We start from the raw sequence: 22,117 nt of genomic DNA, 5'->3' as shown, positions 1-22,117 counted from the left end.
TTATCACCTTCTGCAATTACTTATAAGGTCTTCATCCAACATCCCCATTATGAAAACTTAGATTTGAGTAAGAACAGATTCATCAATAAAGAAACTTAGATGACGGCGCATAGCTTCAGGTGTTTAAAACATAGGGCAAGGCAGTACACCACGAGGTAGTAATAATGGTAAGCAACTTTCACCAAAGGGCTTGAACGCGCACCAGTCTACCATGAGACAGTAAATGTGAATGGATTTCGTCCGAGGGATGAAATGTGTTGCAACAATTCACCAAATACCAACTTGCAATGCCCTTCGGAATGCGCACAACATGCTTGGGCTCAGTGTCAATTATCATGTGGAATAGTTCTCCAACTTTATTCCCATTAGCAATTGCATTCACAAATTTAAATACCATATAGTATGATTTGAACCTAGCACCCCAATTACTGCTGATGAAATGCCCTAAACAGCCCCACAATAGTTTTCCATAAAATGAATTTGAGCAAGACCAACTTAAATGAAACAAAATTATCAAAATTGAAATGTTGAGACAAAATGGTGTGTAGAAATTCTAATAATTTCATTAGAAACACATATTCAGATAACTACATCCATTTCAGTAAACAAAGATTCCAACCAACTACATCAAAACATAAACCCACAAATCACTAAAACATCTTCACAATTCCAGAACTACCCCTAAGCACGTTCACCACGAATCCTTCTAGCAAGTTGGATGTCTTTAGGCATTATGGTCACTCTCTTGGCATGAATGGCGCAAAGATTCGTGTCCTCAAACAGCCCAACCAAATAAGCTTCAGCAGCTTCTTGCAAAGCAGCAACAGCCGAACTCTGAAACCTCAAATCAGTCTTGAAATCTTGCGCTATTTCACGAACCAGACGTTGGAATGGAAGTTTCCGGATGAGAAGCTCAGTGCTCTTCTGATATTTCCTAATTTCTCGCAGTGCAACAGTCCCTGGCCTGAAACGATGGGGCTTCTTCACTCCTCCAGTTGCTGGTGCTGACTTTCTTGCTGCCTTTGTGGCTAGTTGTTTTCTTGGTGCTTTTCCTCCTGTTGATTTTCGTGCTGTTTGCTTTGTTCTTGCCATTGCTTAAAATGAAGAGTTTTGAGATGTGGGAAAGTTTTGATGTGAAGAATTTGTGGTTTTTGGGTTTGTATTTATAGAATTGAAGTATGTGGAAGATGGAAATATTGACCGTTCGTTTTGTTTTGTGCTATCGACGGTTGTTATTGATTTTTGAGTGTTAAAATGAGGATGCGGATTGGTGACGTGAGGGTAGGGGTGATAATTTGGCCCCAGGCCCTCAACCCGGCCCGACCCGACCGCCCCTCAAAAAATCGCAGCGCCAAAACCGCCAAAAGTTGGCCTCCAGATTTGGTATGGCCCGCCCCTCATGCTTTGTTAGCTAGGGGAGGTCTAGGTTACGGGATTACCAATAGGCGGCCCCTTCCAAGCCCCGAGCCCTGGCCCGATTTTTTTTTTTCGATAAGATATATTTTATTTTTTTACATTATATATGTAAGGTATCACAATTATCCCTATTTGAACTAAATATTTTCACTACAAATAATGTTTAATAATAGTAGTTTACCACATATCATATGAGGTATTTTTGTAATTTGAGTAAAAGAGTTCAAATATAAAAGGAAAAGTGAATTATTATGAGTATTTTGTGTAAACCCAAAATAGAGGTGATAATTTATGTATTATACTATATATTTGTGTAAACCCTAAAAGAAAACCATATTTTCTTGTTATTTTACATTATATTTATGTATTATACTATAATTATCTAAATTGTATAAAAAAATTATTAAATTAGTTTTCAATAGGAGATAAATTATAACATAATATAATATATGCACTTTTGTAATTGATTTAATGATATGTATATAAGTCATACATAAAGCAAATCCAACCTAACAACATAGTTAAGTATTAAAAATGTAGATATTTTAAGAATATCATCTCTTCCACCATCTCTATATATTTTTTTCTAAAGATATAAGAATTAGTTTTGTATACTTATATACATATCATTAAATCAATTACAAAAAAAAAAAAAAAAAAAAAAAAAATAAAAAAAAAATAAAAAAAATAGTAAACTAGTGAAGTATAATTAATTAGGCCGGGCCCGACCCGGCCCTCATTGGCCCTCAAAAATGAGGGGCGAGGGAGGTTAAGGGCTTGAGTTTTCATGCTTGACCACTACTCGACCCGGCCCTCAATATCAAATCAAATGGTGGGCCCGACCCCCTCAATCATGAGGGGCTTTTATGGTTTGAGGTAGGGCTAGCCCGGCCCGGCCCTTTTATCACCCCTACGTGAGGGATATGAGAAATCTTAGCGGTCTGTGGTTTGAATCGAGGGATGTTATTAGGTCGGGTGAGTTTCACATGGATTGATGACCTGGCAACTAACAATGTTTTCTCTGGTTTTGGTTTTTCTGGGAGGAAATCGAAACCGTTATTAGATTTGAGTTGCTATCGATGGAAAGTTGTTTAATAGGTTTCACGCGGATTGGTGACTTCGCGGGTACTTTAGCCGAATGGAAGGCTTAATATGCTTAGGCAAATGATAAGGAGAGATTGATCTCTCTAAATTTAGAGCGTATCAAAATAGCAACTTTTTTTTTTTTTTTCCCATAACTAGGGGTTAAGGGGACCCCAACCTTTTATTACTGGCAAACTCTCAAGTACAATTTTCCTTCTTTATCCCCCTTGATCAAAGCACTAAGTTTTTGATCCATGGGGGGGAGGAAGTACATGCATTGATTACTACATTCTATACTATGAGTACTACAATTACTACTAACTCTTGACAGGTAATCCGCAACTTGATTTCCTTCTCTGAACACATGTTGGAATTTAACCTCTGCAAGTCTTGCTTTTACACACCCAATCTGAGCCACCAGGTTCTTACAATACCAAGGTGGAGCTTCCCTCTTCTCAAGATCGTATCACTCTCAATGAGTCGGACCGCGACTACCACCTCCCTTATGTTGTTTTTTCCACCCCTTCAATGCCTTTTTGGACCACAAGCAGCTCCTGATATAAGACTGACTGTTTTGTGGAGTTTCCGCAGAAAGCCATGAGAACCTCTCCATTTCGATCCCTTAAAACCCCTCATAACCTGCTTTTCCCTGCTGTAGAGATCCATCCGTGTTAAGGACAAGAATGTCAGAGTCAGGTTTCATCCATTTGACCCACTGGTCCTCCCTTCGCGTGTACGCTACACCAATCCCGAGCCTAGTCAAAACAGTTCGCACTGCGACATCATCCTTCACTACTTCCAACGATTTCCCTAGATACAATTTCATATTATTCACAGCCTTCATTCTCACTGAATCAGCACTGAGAAACCGTTGCCTCTTGAGCCTCCAATTCCTCTCATTCCATATCGCTTGCACCAAAGACATGTTAAGCTTCCTCAACACTTCGGAGGCTATGGATTTCGGTCTACAAATGCTCATGATGTAATACCATTCTCAGATGAGAATTTGAACTCGCTTGGTAACCCCATCGCCTCCTTAAAACTGCTCCACACCGGTTTGAATAGGAGCGATCAAAGAACAAGTCGCGCCGAGCTTTCCTCATATAAATCCACAGAGGCGGTAGCGAATGCCCAATCACCTTCTTCGCCATGAGTCTATTGCGGGTAGGTAACGATCAGAGAACAAACCGCCATCACGGTGAATGAATGCCCGGCAGCCGACAACTTTCCCCATACAATCTTGTACCATTTTACTTTTACTTTAACATTCTTCAAGACCCGATAGGCAGAGAGGACACGAAAACAGCCCGAACTTCGATGGCGTCCAAACTACTTGGTCCTCCAAGGTGTATGAGTTAATCTCGGTGTTCATGATCGCCTCTTCACCTCACATTCGGGTAGGTCGACGATACTCTCTGCCCACTCTCCATTAATAATCACCGAACTGACCAGTGCATCCATTGGAACGACTTCAGCCAGAAGGGCCCTTGCATCAGGGTCCAAGATGAGTGGGCTTGCACACCACGGTCATGCCAAAAGCTTGTCCCATTACCATTCGGGCTATCTCAGTATCTAACAAACTTCCGGTGATCTCTCATTTCTTTAGGATCCCTCGCCACACCCATGAGCAGTCCTGCGGAACTTTCATGGTCCAAAAATGCTTCTTCTTTATGTGGTTCTCCCAAGCCCACTTTATGTGGTTCTCCCAAGCCCACTAATCCACAATATGCAGCTTGATTCCAAACCCGTGGGTCCACCAAACCAAGTCCTCCTTGCTCCTTGTCAAGTCTGAGGGTAGCGTGGCTCGCATGGTGCATTTTTTTTGCCATACTCGGTCTTGCCCAGATGAACCTGTTACACAGTTTAGCTACTTTATCCAGCACAGCTTTCCGGAGAACAAAAGTTGTTTTCCCAATAATTCTGGAAGGATGAAAGCACCGACTTCACAAGCTGACTCTGCCGCCTGTTCAACTCCTTGTTTTTCCAATTTGAGATTCTTCCGGTAATCTTTCTATGAGCGGCAAGCATTCTTTTACCCCTAATCTTGTAGCGTGAGTGGCAGCCCCAAGTAAGTGACTGGTGGGGTTACAAGAGAGATGTTCATGGCTTCTGCTAATGCTAGCCCTTCCGCTTCAGTCATACTTCCAGTTAAAAGAGTTGTCTTTGCATTACTGAGATTTAGTCCTTGTAGCTCCAGAGAAAGAATGTAAGATACCCTTTACAACTATAATAGAGTCCATATTACCTTTGCAGAACAGGAGCACATCATCAGCAAAACATAAATGAGATATCTCAAGTTTTTTGCACTTTGAATGGGCTGAAATTTTCCGAGACTGGAGCCCTTGATGGAGTAGCGAACTCAGAATCTCCGTGACTAGCACGAACAGATAAGGAGACACAGGGTCCCCCTGTCTTAAGCCTCGCTTCCCTTGAAAATAACCTTCAGGAGACCCATTTACCATCACCGAGAAATACGGCGAAGTATAGCACATCTGGAGCCATTCTATGAACAGAGGTGGGAACTTGAACTTGTGTAGAATTGCTTCAATTGCTACCCAAGAGACAGAGTCATAAGCTTTCTGAATATCCAGCTTTATTGCACATCTCTTCTGCCCATTCTTCCTTGAATACCCACGCAACAGTTCATGGGCCATCAAAAGATTATCTGAATTGATCGTCCGGAATAAAAGCGATTGGGGGCTTGATATCAAAGATGACATGCAATCTTTCATTCTGTTAGTTAACACTTTTGATACACATTTGTACCGCGATGTTGCAACATACTATAGGTCGAAAAGAAGCAATATCGCGAGGCATTTTTCAACCGGGATAAGACCACGCAGTTAAAGGTAAGCGTTTATACTCGTATCCGCTTATGGCTGAAAATCTGCTGAATAGCTCTAATGAAATCATCTCGATAATATCCCGGATGTTTTTGAAGAAACAAGCATTGAAGCCATCCGGGCACGGTGCCTTGTTGTCTCCCATCGCAAAACAGTGCATCTTTAATCTCCATGTCCCTAATAGGGGAAGCTAACATCCGGGCGTGTGCGAAGTTCTACCTCGGTAATATGCACACCATTCGAAAATCGGTGTCACAACAAGTCGACGACACCCCAAGTAGCTCTTTATAGTGCGCAGAAATGCTTCACTGGTTTGGTTCTTTACCTTCCCTTATAGTTCCTTGCGATCCGTAATACTCCACACCCTATTTCTGATTTGTTTCTCTTTCAAAGAATTGAAGAAAAGCGATTGCATTTATCCCCGGCTCACCAATCTATATCGGTTTTGTAGTACCACTCGGCTTCCTCCGGCTTGAGAAGGTGACACCGGCTTCTTCCTCACAAAGAAAACTCTTGTGCACTAAGAGTAAGGTCAAGTGGCTGACCGTTCAGTTTTTTCTTGAATCGCGCTTCGGTTCACTTCTTGTTTCAGCCCCCTTTTTCGAAAGTATCGATCCTAACCGATCGTGCCCACCCTTTCAACACACCTTTTAAACTTTTGAGTTTCCTTGTTAGCATGAATGGCGGACTCCCATGGTCCTCGATTTCCCAACAAGCCCTAACAGTAGGCATAAAATCCTGGCTCATTATCCACACATTGATGAATCGAAAAGGAGTGTTACTTCGAAAAGTTTGCAAAAAACTCAGAATCAACGGGCAATGATCAGAGAGTCCTTGGGTTAGGATCTCCACCTTTGTTGCTCTTTGGAATAGACGCCAAGGCGCATTGATGAGACACCGATCAATCTTGACCACTTCCTTATTTTATCCCCACATTTGTTCCATGTGTAAAAGCATCCAGATTCTGGCGTGGTCAAACCTGCCCGTATTTAGGCAACTTCGCCAAAGGGAGAGTCTCTGCGGGGTGGACAGCCCTATCTCCCACTCTTCGTGCAAAAAAAAGCACATTGTTAAAGTCTCCCATCACACACCACGCACCTTGGGTTCCGGCACTTATCATTTTCAGCTCATCCTACAAGATGAGCCTCTCATGACTCTATTACTAGCATAAACAATGGTAAGGTAAAAGGAGAACCCATCTTTGTAGGCTCTCAACCTTGCGATGTAAGAATCGGGCCCCCCTTCCACCTCTCTATGTACATCCAAACTGCTTTCGTATCCCATGCAATCCATATCGTCCATGTTCATCACTTTCGCATAATTATGTATATATTCCCACGATGGGCAAACCAAATCAGCAATAGAGAGGTGTTTTTCCCTCTTCACTTTTGTTTCCAACAAGCCCATGCAACTAATCTTCTTCTCCACAATAAACTTATTTAAATTTTTGCTTTCATGTGATCGCTCAATCCTCTTATATTCCAACTACACACCCTAATCATTGATGAGGAATAGGTTTAGTGACCCCGCCGCTTCCCACACCCTTTTCGGCCGTCCTTTTCCACGCTTCTCAAGCCGCCTCTTTGATACGAAGTTACGTTGTTTTGGGCTCTTGTTTGGACAAAGACTATTCTCTGGTGCTACGCTCGCTTTGGGACGAGTGGATTGCGAGTCACTGAATGTTCTCGGGTTCCGCGATCCGGAGAGGTCGTCCTCCTCCAAGTCCGCCAAGTTCCTCAAAGATGTTACGCTTTCGCAAAAAACACTCGCAGTTCGGGATGTATAATTACGCCTTCTTTTGGAAGGGGGTTCCACTATCGTCAACATAAGCTTATCAGCGCCATCCTCTTGCCCTTGAAAAGTACCTTCAACTCGACCTGGAGATACTAGCTAAATGCTGTTCTGCGTACCCTGCTGGCCTTCTGCACTAGGCCTCTGATAGCTTAGCCCACACTGTTCCTGTTCACCACTGCTCAAACTCTGCGCATCCGATCCCTCTCAACATTTCCAAAGAACCACAAGGGCATGAGAAGATTCTCCTTCTACCACTGCTCGCCGACATACACACTCTCTTGTGCCCTATCAAGATCCCTCTCTGTTGCCATCGGCGCTTTCTTCTTCTCGTGTTCATTCTTCCTTCCCGTCCACACTCTCTACTTGTCCCTCCACCAACATACGGTTGCCCATCTCGCCGCGGACCCGACCTCGTTGCCCGACTTCCACATAGCTGTGTGGTGTGCCCAAAGCGACAACACTTCTCACGGGACTAAGGCTTCCATGGATACTCCAAAGGAATATCAAGTTCGCGATCCCCAACCTTTATCTTTATGTTATCCTTATACCGTGGTTTACCGGAAATTCAATACAAAATCGAGCAAACGCGTCAACCGTTTCCTCTTGGCAGTAGCATCGTCCATAAACTTTGGTGTTCCACCAACCAAACTTGCCAAAAGGGAGGATCCATCCAAAGTCCACATCTCCTTTTGAGTATGCGCCCATCACTTCACCCATAACGGTATAGTATTCTCCTTATTTCGTAGGCTGTTGACGTCAATTGTCCAAGGCTTTATCACAAACACTCTCCCCCAATAAACACCGGTCCTTCATCTAAAATCATTTGCCGATCTTCGAATGGTAAAGTTCATATAGAACAACTCCTTATCGACCGTAATATCAAACTCTCCCTTGAGCTTCCATTTCTTTCCTAGGAAATCTTTGACCATAGGGAACGACAGTCGCTTATCCAAGAAGTATCCAACCAAGTACTCATCCCATTGTTTTATCCCCTGCTCAACCAGTTCCTCTGGTACTTGAGCTACGCCATCTATAATACTAAGAGAATACGATGTGAACGCTACTATAGATTCCTGGTTTCCATTCCGTCCAAACAGGGCACTCCACCTAGAGCCACCACCGTTATTTTGTACCGTAGCTTGTTGATTTCGTGTCTCTATTGCCTAAGACAAAGGGTTTTCTGGTTGAAGCCATATCTATCTATACCTTTTCGGGGGCCAACATGACTACTCTCGGATGTTGATCTAGTGGAACCCAATTTGGGACTCTTGGATTATTTCGGGTAAGCCTTGTGCAACCATATGGGGTTACCAACAGCCACAAATTTGGAGCGGTTGGGGTTTTCAAACTCATACAGATTCATCCTTTTTTCGTCCTATTTAACTCTCACTCTCAAGAGTGAAGGATTTTACCAATAAAGGCGATCAAAGGGAGTCGACTATCTTGAGCAACTCACATCGTAATCCAAAGTGGAGGATTTTACCACACAAGACAACTACCAAGAAATCTTTCCCGAACTCACACACTCGAGTTGTGGAGGATTTCACCGGGATAAGATTAGACAAAGAAGAAGACAAGAGGAGAAGGGTAGGGTTCCTTGGCGAGCAGGAACTTTGCAAAGAAATTTCCTAAAACAGAAGGGAAACTAAAGGTTTTAAGATAAGAACCTGTCTCCCTCTTTGTATTTTAACTATAAGCGGCAAAAAAGGGCATAGGATCACTTAAGCTATTTAAGTTATATCACCACCGGGTTCCGAAAATTTGGTCCCCATTGTTACTACTTAAGCTCGAAAACTTGGTTCTCGAAAAAGGCACTGTGTGGCTCACAAAACCAAACCAAAAAAATTTAGGGGAGTTTAAATAAAGAGAAATGAATAATGAAAATGACATTTTAAACCCGTCATCTTAGAGTATGACCAATGATTGTGTAAACCACTTTTAGTACAAATTGAAATATCCAACTTTAAAAATTATATAAAAGCATTTTTAGTTTAAAAATGTATAAACACATATCTAAAAATGAAAATAATTTTACGCATTTTTAAACTCAATTAGTTCTAATTACCCACTACTTAAAAAATGGGACTTCATAAGTTTTGCATTCTCATTATTTTAAACCAATGGGAAGCCAACATCACTTGTTTTTATATATTTTGATGTGTTTCACATGGATTGGTGAGCACTGAGTTTCACATGGATTGATGAGCACTAAGTTTACACATTTTTAAACACAATGAGTTCCACTTGTTTAACATCACTTGTTCACTATTGGATGTGTTTTTTTACACATTAAACTTATTATGTAAATCTCTTTTAAAAACACATGTGGCTCCTATGTGGCTGTGTAAATTTATACAACCTATTATACTGAGCATCTTTCAAAAAGGGGAAAATTCATCAAGACTTGAGCAAATGGGTCTTGATTTTTATCAAACTCAATGAAGAACTTGAACAGATTGTTCATGTATTCATATGTTGAAGGATTGAAGAGATGAATAAATTTATAATTTTAGTTGTATAATACTTTGTCTTTATTTTTTTTCTTGCATTGTTGAACCTCTTGATGAAATATTTGTCTTTTAATCAGTACTAATAGAATCCGTGTTCATCTTATTGATGAATTCCTTATTTTTATACATTATTACCATTACAGTTCATTACAAAAAAAATGGAAAAGAACAAAGATGGGGAAGATTGATCTATCTTAAAAAGAGAAAGGGAAAGAAGATGCGAGGATTAACGGGTCTTTTTTGTATTTATCTATTCTAATTTGGTCATTGTCAATTGTCAGACACGTAGAGTTTCCAAATAAAACACTAGTGTGTAATCTTTCTGTTTCCGGATCAAATCAGCTCCCATCCAACGTTTGTTAAAATAGATCTCTCCTTTGCGTGGAAAGATCAATCTCTCCTCATTAGGAGTCCAAAAATAGGAGGCCCAGTTCTAGCACACCTAAGGGTCCACTTTCCTAAATTCCTAAATTATTGGGCCCGCCGTTAGAATCCTAAATGCACCATCAAAGTACAATTTGGGAGTGGCTACTTGGTTTTTGAGTGACTAATTTTCTTGCTGCAAGAGGATATGATGCTTTCATTCATTATTCGATTTGGTCGACAATTTTTGTTCTTTGAGGTTTTTCATGTTTCGTGGGCTTGAGAATAACAAGTGAATAATAAAATTTTCTCAAGAAATTTGACATGCAGACAACGCAATGTAAAAATTCGTATTGTGCGTAACCATGCATACAATTCTAGGAAAATGAGAGAAAATGGTGGAGAATGTGGTATTGACTGAGCTTGGGTCTATGTGAGTTGTCTATGTATCAACTTCTCCGGTGAACATGAATCAAGTTTACATAGTAATCTTAGTGATATTTTCTCTTCTTCTGATGAGCGTGGCTGAAGCTCCGGTCTTGCTAGAAATATTTGTCCTATGCGTTTATGACCGTTATATTATCATATGAGGTAGGCAATCCGAGAATAAGTAATCATCTGAACTAATTGGTGAGCGTTCTTGGAGATCGGTGATATGCCCTGTGTGAGGTCAGTTACTGAGTGGGGTGACATGTAAGTAGCTTGATTGGAGAAATGTTCAATAATGTAATGTGTCGGACACATGTATAATATACATTGGTTGTTGATATTACTTCTTCACATGCCTAGCTATTGAGGTATGCACACCAATTATATGTGCACTTATTTTAAGGTATACAAACTGATTGTTGTGCATCTATCTAACAAAATAGAGAAGTGTGGGGCCTAAAATGCCCTATCAAATGGTAGGTAATCATTCTCACCAAAATATGACTTGGCAAACCCAAGTGTTTGGAGGGTTTGTGCAATTTTATCAAGTGCAATAAATACTATGAGATCTATCCAAAAATCAGCCAAAAGTCAACAATTGCGACTGGGCTTATAAACTATTGGGCCTCCAAATTTGACATGGAACTGCACAATTGGTTGGCCCAATTGATGCTATTGGCTTATGGATAATGGGCAATTGGGTTGGCCTTGCGCCGAAGGCGTGACGAGTTGTTTCGTGCCGAAAGCGCGTGTACGTCTCGAATTGTTTCGCACGGAAAGCGCGTTGAGGTTTCGCGGGCCGTAGGCACAGGCATACCCTAGTACTACAATAAATATGCACACTGAACATGCCTACCAAATAAGTCGAGTCATTTGATTGGGTGGGACAGTTTTTATTTTGCGTCTTACCTTTTACCATCCATGTCTTTTTTCGACAATTTTAAAATAATAAGGGTCGTGCGGGTTATCTCTACACTATTAGATAGCCGACTTTCTCGGAATCTACTCTCAGTGTATTTCTAATCCAGGTTTTGCGTTTAATCTCCCTCTACCTTCAAGTGGCTACATAAAAACCCCCTCCTTACGGACTAAACCATAAAACCCCCCTGTTTTTTTTATGCATCCAGAACTTACCAAAATACCCACGTAATTAAAACAACCTAGGCCAGCTTTCTCTCTCTTTACGAGAGAAAACTTCTCAAAAAACTCAGAACCATCTCAAATGGTATTGTCTTCCCCACAATCCCAAATTCTAAGAATTTAATATCGATTTTATGGTGGAAGAATTAAAGAAGGTTATAGATTCATTCGAACGACAATTTTGAAGATTGAAAATAGGGTGAAGATAATGAAAATTCAATTTCTAAATTTGTTCTCATTATATATTAGATTAAATATCGACATTGTTGATTTCCTACTTGAAAAGAGAAATCCAAATACTAAAGATTGAATGTTAATATTGGTTGTAAAAGTTTTGCAACAAAATTTGTGTTTGGCCGTTTGGGTTTGTTGGGGATATTTTTCTTTTTGGTTCTAGCTTTCACAACGATTAGAGAGTTAAACTATGCAAATTAAAATTTTCAGAGTGATGTGATATTACTATGTAGTTTTAAGTTCGCATAATACTACTACTATGCATTTTTTAAATTTGCATAGTACAAATATTTTCATCAGGCATGTTTTGTTTCACAAATCTACATTAGGCATGTTTTGTTTCACAAATCTACTATGTAAACTTAAATTTTCATATGTAAATTCCAATTTTCTTATATCAAACTTCTATGTAAATTCAAAATTTCATATATCAAATTATTCTGTAAAATTAAATTTTCTTATGTCAAACTACTATGTAAATTTAAATTTCCACATGAAAATCAGAAGTCGAGCTTGTTCGGATTTTAAAGTTGGTATGGTGCCAATGGTTAGTTCATTCCTAGAATTGAAAACATATTGTATTTTAGAAAGGGAACCACAGACTTGGTAATAATTGTTACTATGCATTCTTATATTTTCTAAGTAGTCAATTCAAAAATTCATGATGTTAGAGTTTTGATAAGCCTTAATAGGTAGGTCTTGGAGTGTTTGTGTCTTTGAAACTGTTATTATATGAAGTTATTTAGAAAAAAAAATATGCAGTTATGGAGATGTAAACATGTGGTGATGGTACATAGTAAGACTTAAGTCGAAATATTGTTTTTCCCCTGGGTTCGATTATTAAAGGTTGTCAAGTCCATATAGTAGTTTTACTCTGCAATCTTAAATTTTCATAGTAGTTTTATCCTGCAATCTTAAAATTCACTCTGCAATATTAATTTTTCATAGTGGTTTTACTCTGCAATCTTACATTTTTATAGTACTTTTACTCTACATTCTTAAATTTTACTCTGCAATCTTAAATTTGCATAGTAGTTTTACTCTGCAATCTTAAATTTTCATAGTAGTTTTACTATGTAAATATTGATTTACATATACATGACTATGTAAAAATACATTTACATTCATTAGGTGTCGAACAATTTTTATTACCAAAAAGTAACTATGTAAATGTATGTTTTCATAGGTTAAGTTACTATATAAATATAGATTTACATATATAATGACTATGTAAAAATACATTTACATATATTATGTTAGGTGTCAGGCTAATTTCAGTCGTCCCAAAAGTTACTATGTAAAAGTATCTTTACACACTAATACAAAACCGCTTTTAACTAGTTGTTTTAAAAATCTCTAACTAAAAATCATAACATATAAAATCCAATGTCAAACTATAAAATCCAACAACATAAAAAAAAAAGAAAGCAGGTTCATCGACATCTCATTTTTTATATACGAGCAACATCAAAGAATAAATCAAAGCATAATGCAAAATCATCAACATCTTGCTCTTATATAAGAGCAACCATCAAATAGCAAATAATTGAATCGGTGCAGAGCATGTTGTAGGAGTGGAGCCCACTCTTGGATTGCGATGGTCATAGCAAGGGCACTTGTTCTTCTTCCTACCTCTTGCAACACTAGTGCTCTGCTTCCGTTTCTTGTTTGGTCTTCCAACTCTTGCCGATTAGACATCATTTTCATAATTTTTCCACGGATCTTGTCCACCATTGTAGTGACAGGCAAGTGGCTTTCTAGCATAATCCAAGAGTTGAAGTTTGCGGTGGCCATAGCAACGGTACTCACTTTTCACCCAACAGAAGCACGCCAAGGATTGAAGCTCCGAGTCTGTCTCTATCACACTATGCTTCAAAGAACGAATAAAATGAAATGTCCAATGGATAAAGGAATAAAATCCGACCATTTTCCCCCTTAAAATCCATGATAATAAAATTAGCGCCAAGACGAACACTAGTTAGGATTTTGCAACAAATGACAGAAAAGCACAATCCCTCCATTTCATTGCATTTACAAAAACAATGTCAAAATTGATGAACACTATGCAAATTTAACTTTTCATAGTAATAACACTATGCCAAAAACCGATGAAATCACTTAAAATTTTACTTTTCATAACAAATTCAAATCTAATAGAAACACATAAAACAAAGTTAAAGTAAAGTGAAAACAATATCAAGATGTATAATTGCATAAAACTATAAAATACGAAAGAAGCATTAATTGAATAGAGTTCGTAATCAAATTGAGAAAGCATCCAACACAAATTTGAAGACGATCGAGATGAAAATATATACCACTTTCTTCAATCTCTCAGATGTAAGAATAACCATTTTATAAATCTTCAATGTCAAATCTTGTTTCTTCAATAGTCAAACAAACAATGAAAATCTGAAAGTGGAAGCTTATTTCTTCAATGGTGAAACAAGAACATCATTGTTTCAGTGTTTTTCATTTTTTTTTTGTAATCCTCGGTGGTTCGTCAATCTTAAATCTCTATTTCAGTGAAAGGGTAGAAAAGGAAATAATTTTGGTGAGGATATTAAAATTAGACCGAGATTTAATTACTTTTACAAAAACAGGGAGGTTACATATAAACGACTTAAAAATAGGGGGGTTTAGTGGGTATTAGCGATTTGAGGGTGGATTAGTGTAATGAGTTCTGAATGAAGGAGGTGAGCCTCATTTCTTGATTTCTAATCTACTTATTTCCATTTTTAAGTAACACCTCTCTACATATTTGTAAACACCTATTATTTAATTATTTAGTAATTCGTATTTGTAAGCACTTCATTTTATTTAATTATTTAGTAATACCTCCCTGCACTATTGGAATCTACCTCCTTCCTATTATAGGTCCTTGAGGATTAGGATTTTTCAAGTCTCATGGTTTATTCAAGAAATTTCGTGGCTGCGCTATTAGTACCATTTTGTGCAAAACGTTACAAGAACCGGTGCGTAGCAGGGTCGCATATTGTTACTAGTTTAAAGTGGTAATAACCGTAATATGCGCCATTTTGCTTCTTCATTCTCTGTTCGGTAAACAATCGTTGTCCAACAAATTCTTCATAAAAAGGGAAGGTGGGTCATTATTTATTAAAAGCTTCAAAAACTAGCAATATAATGTTATAAGAAGCAATAAAATACCATATATAATAAGTCAATATTCGAAGTCCCCTCTTTTATAATTTGGCATAGGGCCTCAAATTGTCTTGATCTGCATCACCTTGTTAATGAATTAAGAAGACGCCGGCCATGAACAATTAATCTAAGAAGTGTAGTTGTCACACCCCAAATTTCCAGAATAATTAAAACTGATATTCACTCACCTGGAAACCCGGGGTGAAACAAAACCCACTAACATATTATCAACCACGATATTAAACTCGAGATCAGATTAAACCGAAAGAACAACGCTTCATTTACAAATAAAATTTTTACTAACCAACTCTATTACATTTGTTTCAATTCAAAACCGTACACTTTAAAACTTAAACCGTAAGACTCAAGAGCAAATCCAAGTCACGTGTCTTCATCCATCGTGACTCCACCATCTATGTTTTAAGAACACACCCACGTTGCAAAACAAAGCAAACATGGGTCAGCAAAATTGAATTTCTTTGGTATGAGTAGACTAACAACAAAATATATATAATAATATTTCAAATGAATAAATGTAACATTTCAAACCATTTCAACTTGAAGACAATATAGTTCCGTTTTCCAAAAACGGCGTGTAGTTTCTTCCCAAGTAAGATTCCACCCCCAACATACAAATTCCAAGAATCTCATATAATATTACTCGTCATTCCCACTTTCCAAGATAACTCACAATACAATACCACTTACATTTCATTTATTAACTGCACATATGATAACCTAATTAAATATGAGTTTGGTATACCTTACCTTTAAGCCAACACGTCGTCTTAGGGTAGGATATTTACGTCCCTGCAGAAAAGATTAATAGCTCCTACCCTCCTGCAAAACAGAGTTAGACATCACAATAAATTGATTTATCTCAGCCAGTCAAAATTCTATTCATGACCCAACCTCATTTAAGACATTGAAGTCTAATTGATATAACCTGGTTCGTCCCGTATCTTTGAGGAATACCACTTATCATAATATCTATATTAATGATAGTCATTCATATGACAAAGATTATTCGTCATAAAGTTTAGCGTGCATAACCATAGATCTCGGACTATCACAAGTCATTAATATTTTCGTAATAACATATCAAGTTATAGTCATTTCATTTCACATAGAAATTACAATCATTTACTAATATTATTCACCGTCACACTTTATATCCATAACATCACACAATTCATATACTTTTACTTTAGTATCACTGCCTACTTATGAGAACGAGGAAAAGTCACAACCAAGGAGTACATTCATCCCTTGTGAGTATCAACTCATACAAACCACGTAAACATTTATCATAAGAAATCATATACATCATATGCAATAACTCCATCACACGAAAATCAATATTTTACTTTGCTTATTACTTATCTCGTTGACTCATTTATTCAAAGACACAGCCCAACCTTTAGTTCCTACTCCACGATTTGCACTACACACATTTGCCAAATCACACATATCCCGTATACTCACTCACACCGAAGTACCACTACAAGACACGTCGCCCCAAGCGGGATATCAGCCTCCAGAAACATACTTTCATCTTGTAAACTCAGAACTTGTGAGTCATGACCATCTCGGGCTTTCCATACACATAATCACAAAGCCTCTTTTGGGCATAACAAAATATCAGGTCATTCATGGCACATTCAATGAATACCTTGGGTCATTCCGCCACATTCAAGGAATACCCATCATAACACTAACGGGCCATTCATAGCACATTCAATAAATGCCCCGAGTCATTCCGCCACATTCAAGGAATACCCAAACCTACATTCCCGTGTACATTCAAGGAATACGACCAACCCAAGGCTAATACCTTAGTTCCTCTCTAGGGCGGTCAAACGATTGGGTCATTCATGGCACATTCAATGAATACCGGGTCATTCATGGCACATTCAATGAATACCCAACTATCACATGACATCACAAGTCATAATATCTCATTACCAAATCCCGAGTATGGAGAGTTCTAAAGATGGCTTACACATTAAACTTTCACGGACACTTTTTACACGGATTTTAACACTCATGAGTTCTCATTTTATTATAATATTTTTTATTACAAAACAAACATCGTCTCAAACAATAATTCATTACTAAAGATTCCAAACACAATAACTAATCAACTCACCTCATTATCAATTATATAAATCATAGATATCAAAAAAGGTTCAATCGGGGAATAACACATTAGTTAAATGTTTCGTGAATACATGTTAAATAACCACAATCACGCATTACCAATCACGTTCACATATAGTTACCACAATAACTAATATATAATATTTAATATAGTATAGTGTAGTGGCTGCACTTTTGCTCAAAGTCGCCACGATCCAAAGCTTTCAAGATTGGAATCAAGCCTTCATTAGTTCTTATCGACCACATAGTCAATGCTATGGTTTTTTTCTACATTCATCCAAATGACATGTAACTTAATTATTTAGAAACTAAGGTATGTATACATACTTTTTCATGTAGAACTCGAAGTCCCAATCTCAGACTATCTAGAAGAAAATTTAGGTTGAAAACGGTCAAAATCCTAATTTCAGCAAATTGATTTTCGACGGGATATCTTCGAATGGAACAACTCTTTCCATTGTATCCAAACGATCGAAGCTTTTTGTGTTGCAAAGCTGACGCACAGAACTTACTTTCTCTTGTTTAACAAAAAAATACCCAATCATCAAGGTCAAATCTTTCTTAGATAATGACAACCAAAGTTATACAAGCTTCCACAGCATTTTATTACTATATGTGTCCATATAATATACACATAAAACGCGTGACAATTAAACAATCCATCCACAATCAAAAGCCAATGCTTTTACACACTACTCACGTCAAATCTAAATTAGATAATTTACCAACCAAGTTATACAATATCCGACAGTATTTTATTACTATATATATATCCATATAAACAAACATATGAAAAACTGGAAAAGTCAACATTCACAGTCAACGGTCAAAGTCAACGGTCAACAGTCAAAGTCAACGGTCAAAGGTCAACACCTCATGGTCAAGGTCAAACTCAACATGTCATGGTCAAAGTCAAACTGTCCAAGTCAAAGGTGAAAGTCAACCGTCCATGGTCAAAGGTCAAAGTCAACGGTCGATGGTCAAAGTCAAACTGTCCTAGTCAAAGTCAAACTGGCGTTTAGTGTTTTTGTGTTCAGAGTCATAGCCATGGTTCATGGCTAAGGTCAAAGTGCATGGTTCACGCGGGCTCATTGACTAAGGTAATGGTTGGACCTAATCGCCAAGCCCAAACCTTAGAACCCTAAGTCTAAAAGTCCACTTATTTATTCTAATTCGACCTAATGGATCTATATTAAATTATATGGACTGGCCCAAGCAATATTAGAAACGGGCCCAAAAACAGTTAAGTGGTTCGGTCCAAAAATACAAATGAAACGGGCCCATAGACTAATATTAGAACTGGTCCCAAAACTTACTTAAACTGGGCCCAAACTAAACTTAATATGAAACTGGTCCGAAACCAAGGATTAATCCGGCCCAATAACTAACTAGTGTTTAGGCCCAAAACTCAAACCGAAAGCTGGGCCCCAACAACTAATTAGTTTGGCCCAAATCGAATAGAACTTCGCCCACAACTAACACTAAAACCGGGTCCCAAAACTTAATTAAATTGGGCCCAAACAAAACAACCAAAAATCGGGCCCAAAACTTAAAATAGAATCGGGCCTAACATAACATATAAAGTTTATGGCCCAACCAAAAGCGACTAAGGCCCAAGCCCAAAATCGGATCACTGTTCATCATCTTCTCACCGGTTCTCCTCAAACCACCGAAACCGGCCACCACTCATCCCCACTCGTCCCCAACCAACTCGAAAATGGCGAGAATGAAAACCATACAATATTTACAAAACCGAAACCCCAAATCAATCAATATATATTTTCTCAAAAACTAGATCTCGAATAATTTGAACCGCCATTAATGGCTTCCTACGACCCACTCAGCGACCCTCACGCACCTTAATCCAACCAAAACACATCCAACCGACCAACCCAAACAATAAAACACAAATATCCAAAACCTTTCGGTAGCCCGAAGAATGGCGCCGGCACCATTATCGCCTCTTGGGAGCTTCCAACAGGTTCCCAATCTTACATCCCGGACGTCCATCAACTAATCAAACCATTCAAGCCGATGAAATTTAGAATCACCGGGACAAGGTTTCAAACCGGCGTCAAGATAGGCGATGCCATTCTTGCCGGACACAAAACTTCGGAGAATCCCCACGTCAATACCTCACACCAAACACATTACAACAACGGTTCAATAAAAACTAGGCGATTTCTTCTTTGTTGGACTCGCGACGCCATTGGCGACTTTCGAAGTTCCAACAGGTTCCAAATCCCAAAATTTTGAGTTTAAGTTTTTAACTACACAACAAGATTTTCAATAGAGTTTTCAACAGACATCGTGATGGCCTTGAATTAAAGCAATATAATGACCAAGATATAAAAACATAAACATTAAACAATATTCACCGATACACGAAAATCATCAATCCGGTGAAATAGCAAAATAGCTACTCACATGTATGAACAATTTCGACAAATCCTCCTAGCCCGGTCATTGGCCCAATGCTCCAAAGAAACAAACCGCCTCCATTTTTAATAATTTATATTATCTTCGAACCCTATTTTCTAGAAAAAGTGTTTATATACTTGGGTCCAAACCCAAAGCCAACACGAACTTCGGGCCCAAAACCAGCCCACGTATCCCGAGTCCAATCAATTTTAATTTTTAAAATAAACAATTAAATTAATTAATTAAATAAAAAAATATTATAAAAAAACACGCCGGGAACAATTGTTATAGTAGTTATACATTGGCACCCTGGCAAGCATCTTAGATGCATGTTAACTTAGCAATACATACCGTTGTACTACCTATGGTTTTGTTGATTCCCACACCCACACACATATATACAAAACAGAGTAAACTGAATGCTTTCCCACTAATTCCTCTTTCTTTTTTTCTCTAGCTATGTCTGAGAAACTTGATCTAGCTGGAAAAAAGCAGGTAGACATATTTCTTATGAAAGTTTGTACGTAAATCCAGATTTTCCTAGGCAGTAAGAGAATTTTGTCAGATTTAGTCTTTACATACATGTCTTCTAGATGTGATTTTTCTTTTTATGAATCTACTTTTTGGACCAGTAGAGGCAGCAGAATTCTATTATTGAAATTAAGTCTGGCTGGAATTTAATCACTTGGAATTACTATAAGATCTGAATTGAAACAAACTCCTTACCAAATTAATACCAGTTTCTTGTATTTGACTTTGTATGTATGTAGATGGAGATCATTACTAGTGCAAAGGAGGATGTTGCAGCTCAAGCGCATATATGGAATCAGACACTAAGCTACATAACTACCATGTCATTGAGGTGTGCAGTACAATTAGGCATACCAGATATCATATACAACAATGACAAACCCGTCACCCGTCACCCTATCAGAGTTGGTGAAGGCACTATCTATCCCTGAGACGAAATCAGCTCCTATTTTCCGTCTCATGCGTGTATTGGTGCACGCTGGCTTCTTTGCTGTACAGAAGATCCACGAACTCAAAAGCGAAGAAGGATATGTGTCAACACCTACATCCAAGCTCCTCTCGAATAATCATGACATAAACCTGTCATCTTTTTTGCTAGCAGTGACAGATCCTTTGTGTGTAACGCCTTGTCATTTCATGAGTTCCTGGTTCCAAGGAAAAGGGTCGACACCATTTGAGGCCGCATATGGGATGGACTTTTGGAGTTATTGCTCCCAACACTCTGACGCTAGCAAGAGCTTTGATGCCTCAATGTCTACGGATTCAGAATTCGTGATGAATGTGGTGGTTAAAGAATGTAAGCCTATGTTTGAGGGGTTTTCATCACTGGTTGATGTAGGAGGTGGCACTGGAAGCTGTGCTAAGGCAATCTCAGAGGCATTCCCCCACTTAAGATGCACTGTCTTAGATCTTCCCCATGTAGTCTCCCACATGCAAGGGAGTGAAAATGTAGAATTCGTTGGTGGTGACATGTTTGAATATATTCCATATGCAGATATCATCCTACTTAAGGTTCTTTTCTTATCCTTTATTTCAATCCAGTCATTTTTTTTGTAGCTAGTTTATCCCACCTGATGTAATAATTAACGAGATTCACATACTTATGAGTTATGACCTTGTTATAAACTGTCTGATTTCGATTTGGAAAAACAAAGACCATTTACTGATTGTGCAAACTTGCTAATCAAACAGTGGATTATGCATAATTGGACCGACGAGGAATGCGTGGATATACTGAAGCGATGCAAAGAAGCAATATCAGTAAACAATAATGGGAAAGTGATTATCATAGATATAGTAGTGGATGTCAATAAAGGAAAAAATGAAGCAATAGAAACTCAACTTTGCTTCGACATTCTCATGATGGTTATGCTTACTGGAAAAGAGAGAACAGAGACTGAATGGGAGAAACTCTTCCTAGAGGCTGGTTTTACGAGTTACAAGATCACTCATGGTTTCGGTTCAAAATCTGTTATTGAAGTTTTCCCATAGTTGAAGTCTATCGATTAACATGTCCCGTTCCTATTCTCTTCCTTTTATTTCCTTCAAAATAAAAATCTGCGTTGGTCTAGAAAGTTGCATAGTAAGTTATGGGTATCATGATATAATACAGTTTATCGTGTTGTCACTGTATACACTTCTCTCTCTGTTTGTAACTTCATTTAGGCTGTATACTCTTTTGCTTGCCCCTAACCTTGCGACAAAAGAAATGCATACTCATTTGTTCCCAAAAGAGTTTTTATCAAATGACTTCATAGTTAGCGGCACAACTTTAACTAAACAGAGTAGAACCTACCGTATTCAACTAATGACGACTTTACGTACGGACAGATTTCTTCCTGAAGTAGCTACCACATGTGTATATAGTGTGATATACACAAACACAAATTGTGATAGGCATGTTCAGGAAAACGAGGCCAATCAATCACGCCCCTCTAAGATAGTTTGTATATGGACACTCCAAACTCCAATCAAATCTAAGTTTTCACTACAACCAACAACCAACAACCACAAACCACAAACCAAACCACA

At 38.3% G+C, this 22,117-nt stretch overlaps 3 protein-coding genes across 3 annotated transcripts; 1 reads left to right on the top strand and 2 right to left on the bottom strand.

Moving 5' to 3' along the window:
• Positions 1-543: 543 nt before the first annotated feature.
• LOC147476693 (histone H3.2) lies at positions 544-1,217 on the bottom strand. The gene has a single exon (XM_086584446.1). It carries the CDS (start codon positions 1,090-1,092, stop codon positions 682-684), a length of 411 nt encoding a protein of 136 aa, XP_086440572.1. The 5' UTR covers positions 1,093-1,217; the 3' UTR covers positions 544-681.
• A 3,450-nt stretch (positions 1,218-4,667) lies between these two features.
• On the bottom strand, positions 4,668-5,153 carry LOC147476692 (secreted RxLR effector protein 78-like). Its single transcript, XM_086585799.1, has one exon. It carries the CDS (start codon positions 5,151-5,153, stop codon positions 4,668-4,670), a length of 486 nt encoding a protein of 161 aa, XP_086441925.1.
• Positions 5,154-19,940: 14,787 nt separating this feature from the next.
• LOC147476691 (pluviatolide O-methyltransferase-like) lies at positions 19,941-21,718 on the top strand. The gene is made up of 3 exons (XM_086583336.1): positions 19,941-20,050; positions 20,326-21,097; positions 21,278-21,718. Exons 2-3 carry the CDS (start codon positions 20,459-20,461, stop codon positions 21,575-21,577), a joined length of 939 nt encoding a protein of 312 aa, XP_086439462.1. The 5' UTR covers positions 19,941-20,050; positions 20,326-20,458; the 3' UTR covers positions 21,578-21,718.
• Positions 21,719-22,117: the final 399 nt, after the last annotated feature.

This window comes from Coptis chinensis, chromosome 9 (genome assembly GCF_015680905.1).
Source record: "Coptis chinensis isolate HL-2020 chromosome 9, ASM1568090v1, whole genome shotgun sequence".
Lineage (NCBI taxonomy): Eukaryota > Viridiplantae > Streptophyta > Magnoliopsida > Ranunculales > Ranunculaceae > Coptis > Coptis chinensis.
This window is presented reverse-complemented; position numbering and strand designations above follow the sequence as displayed.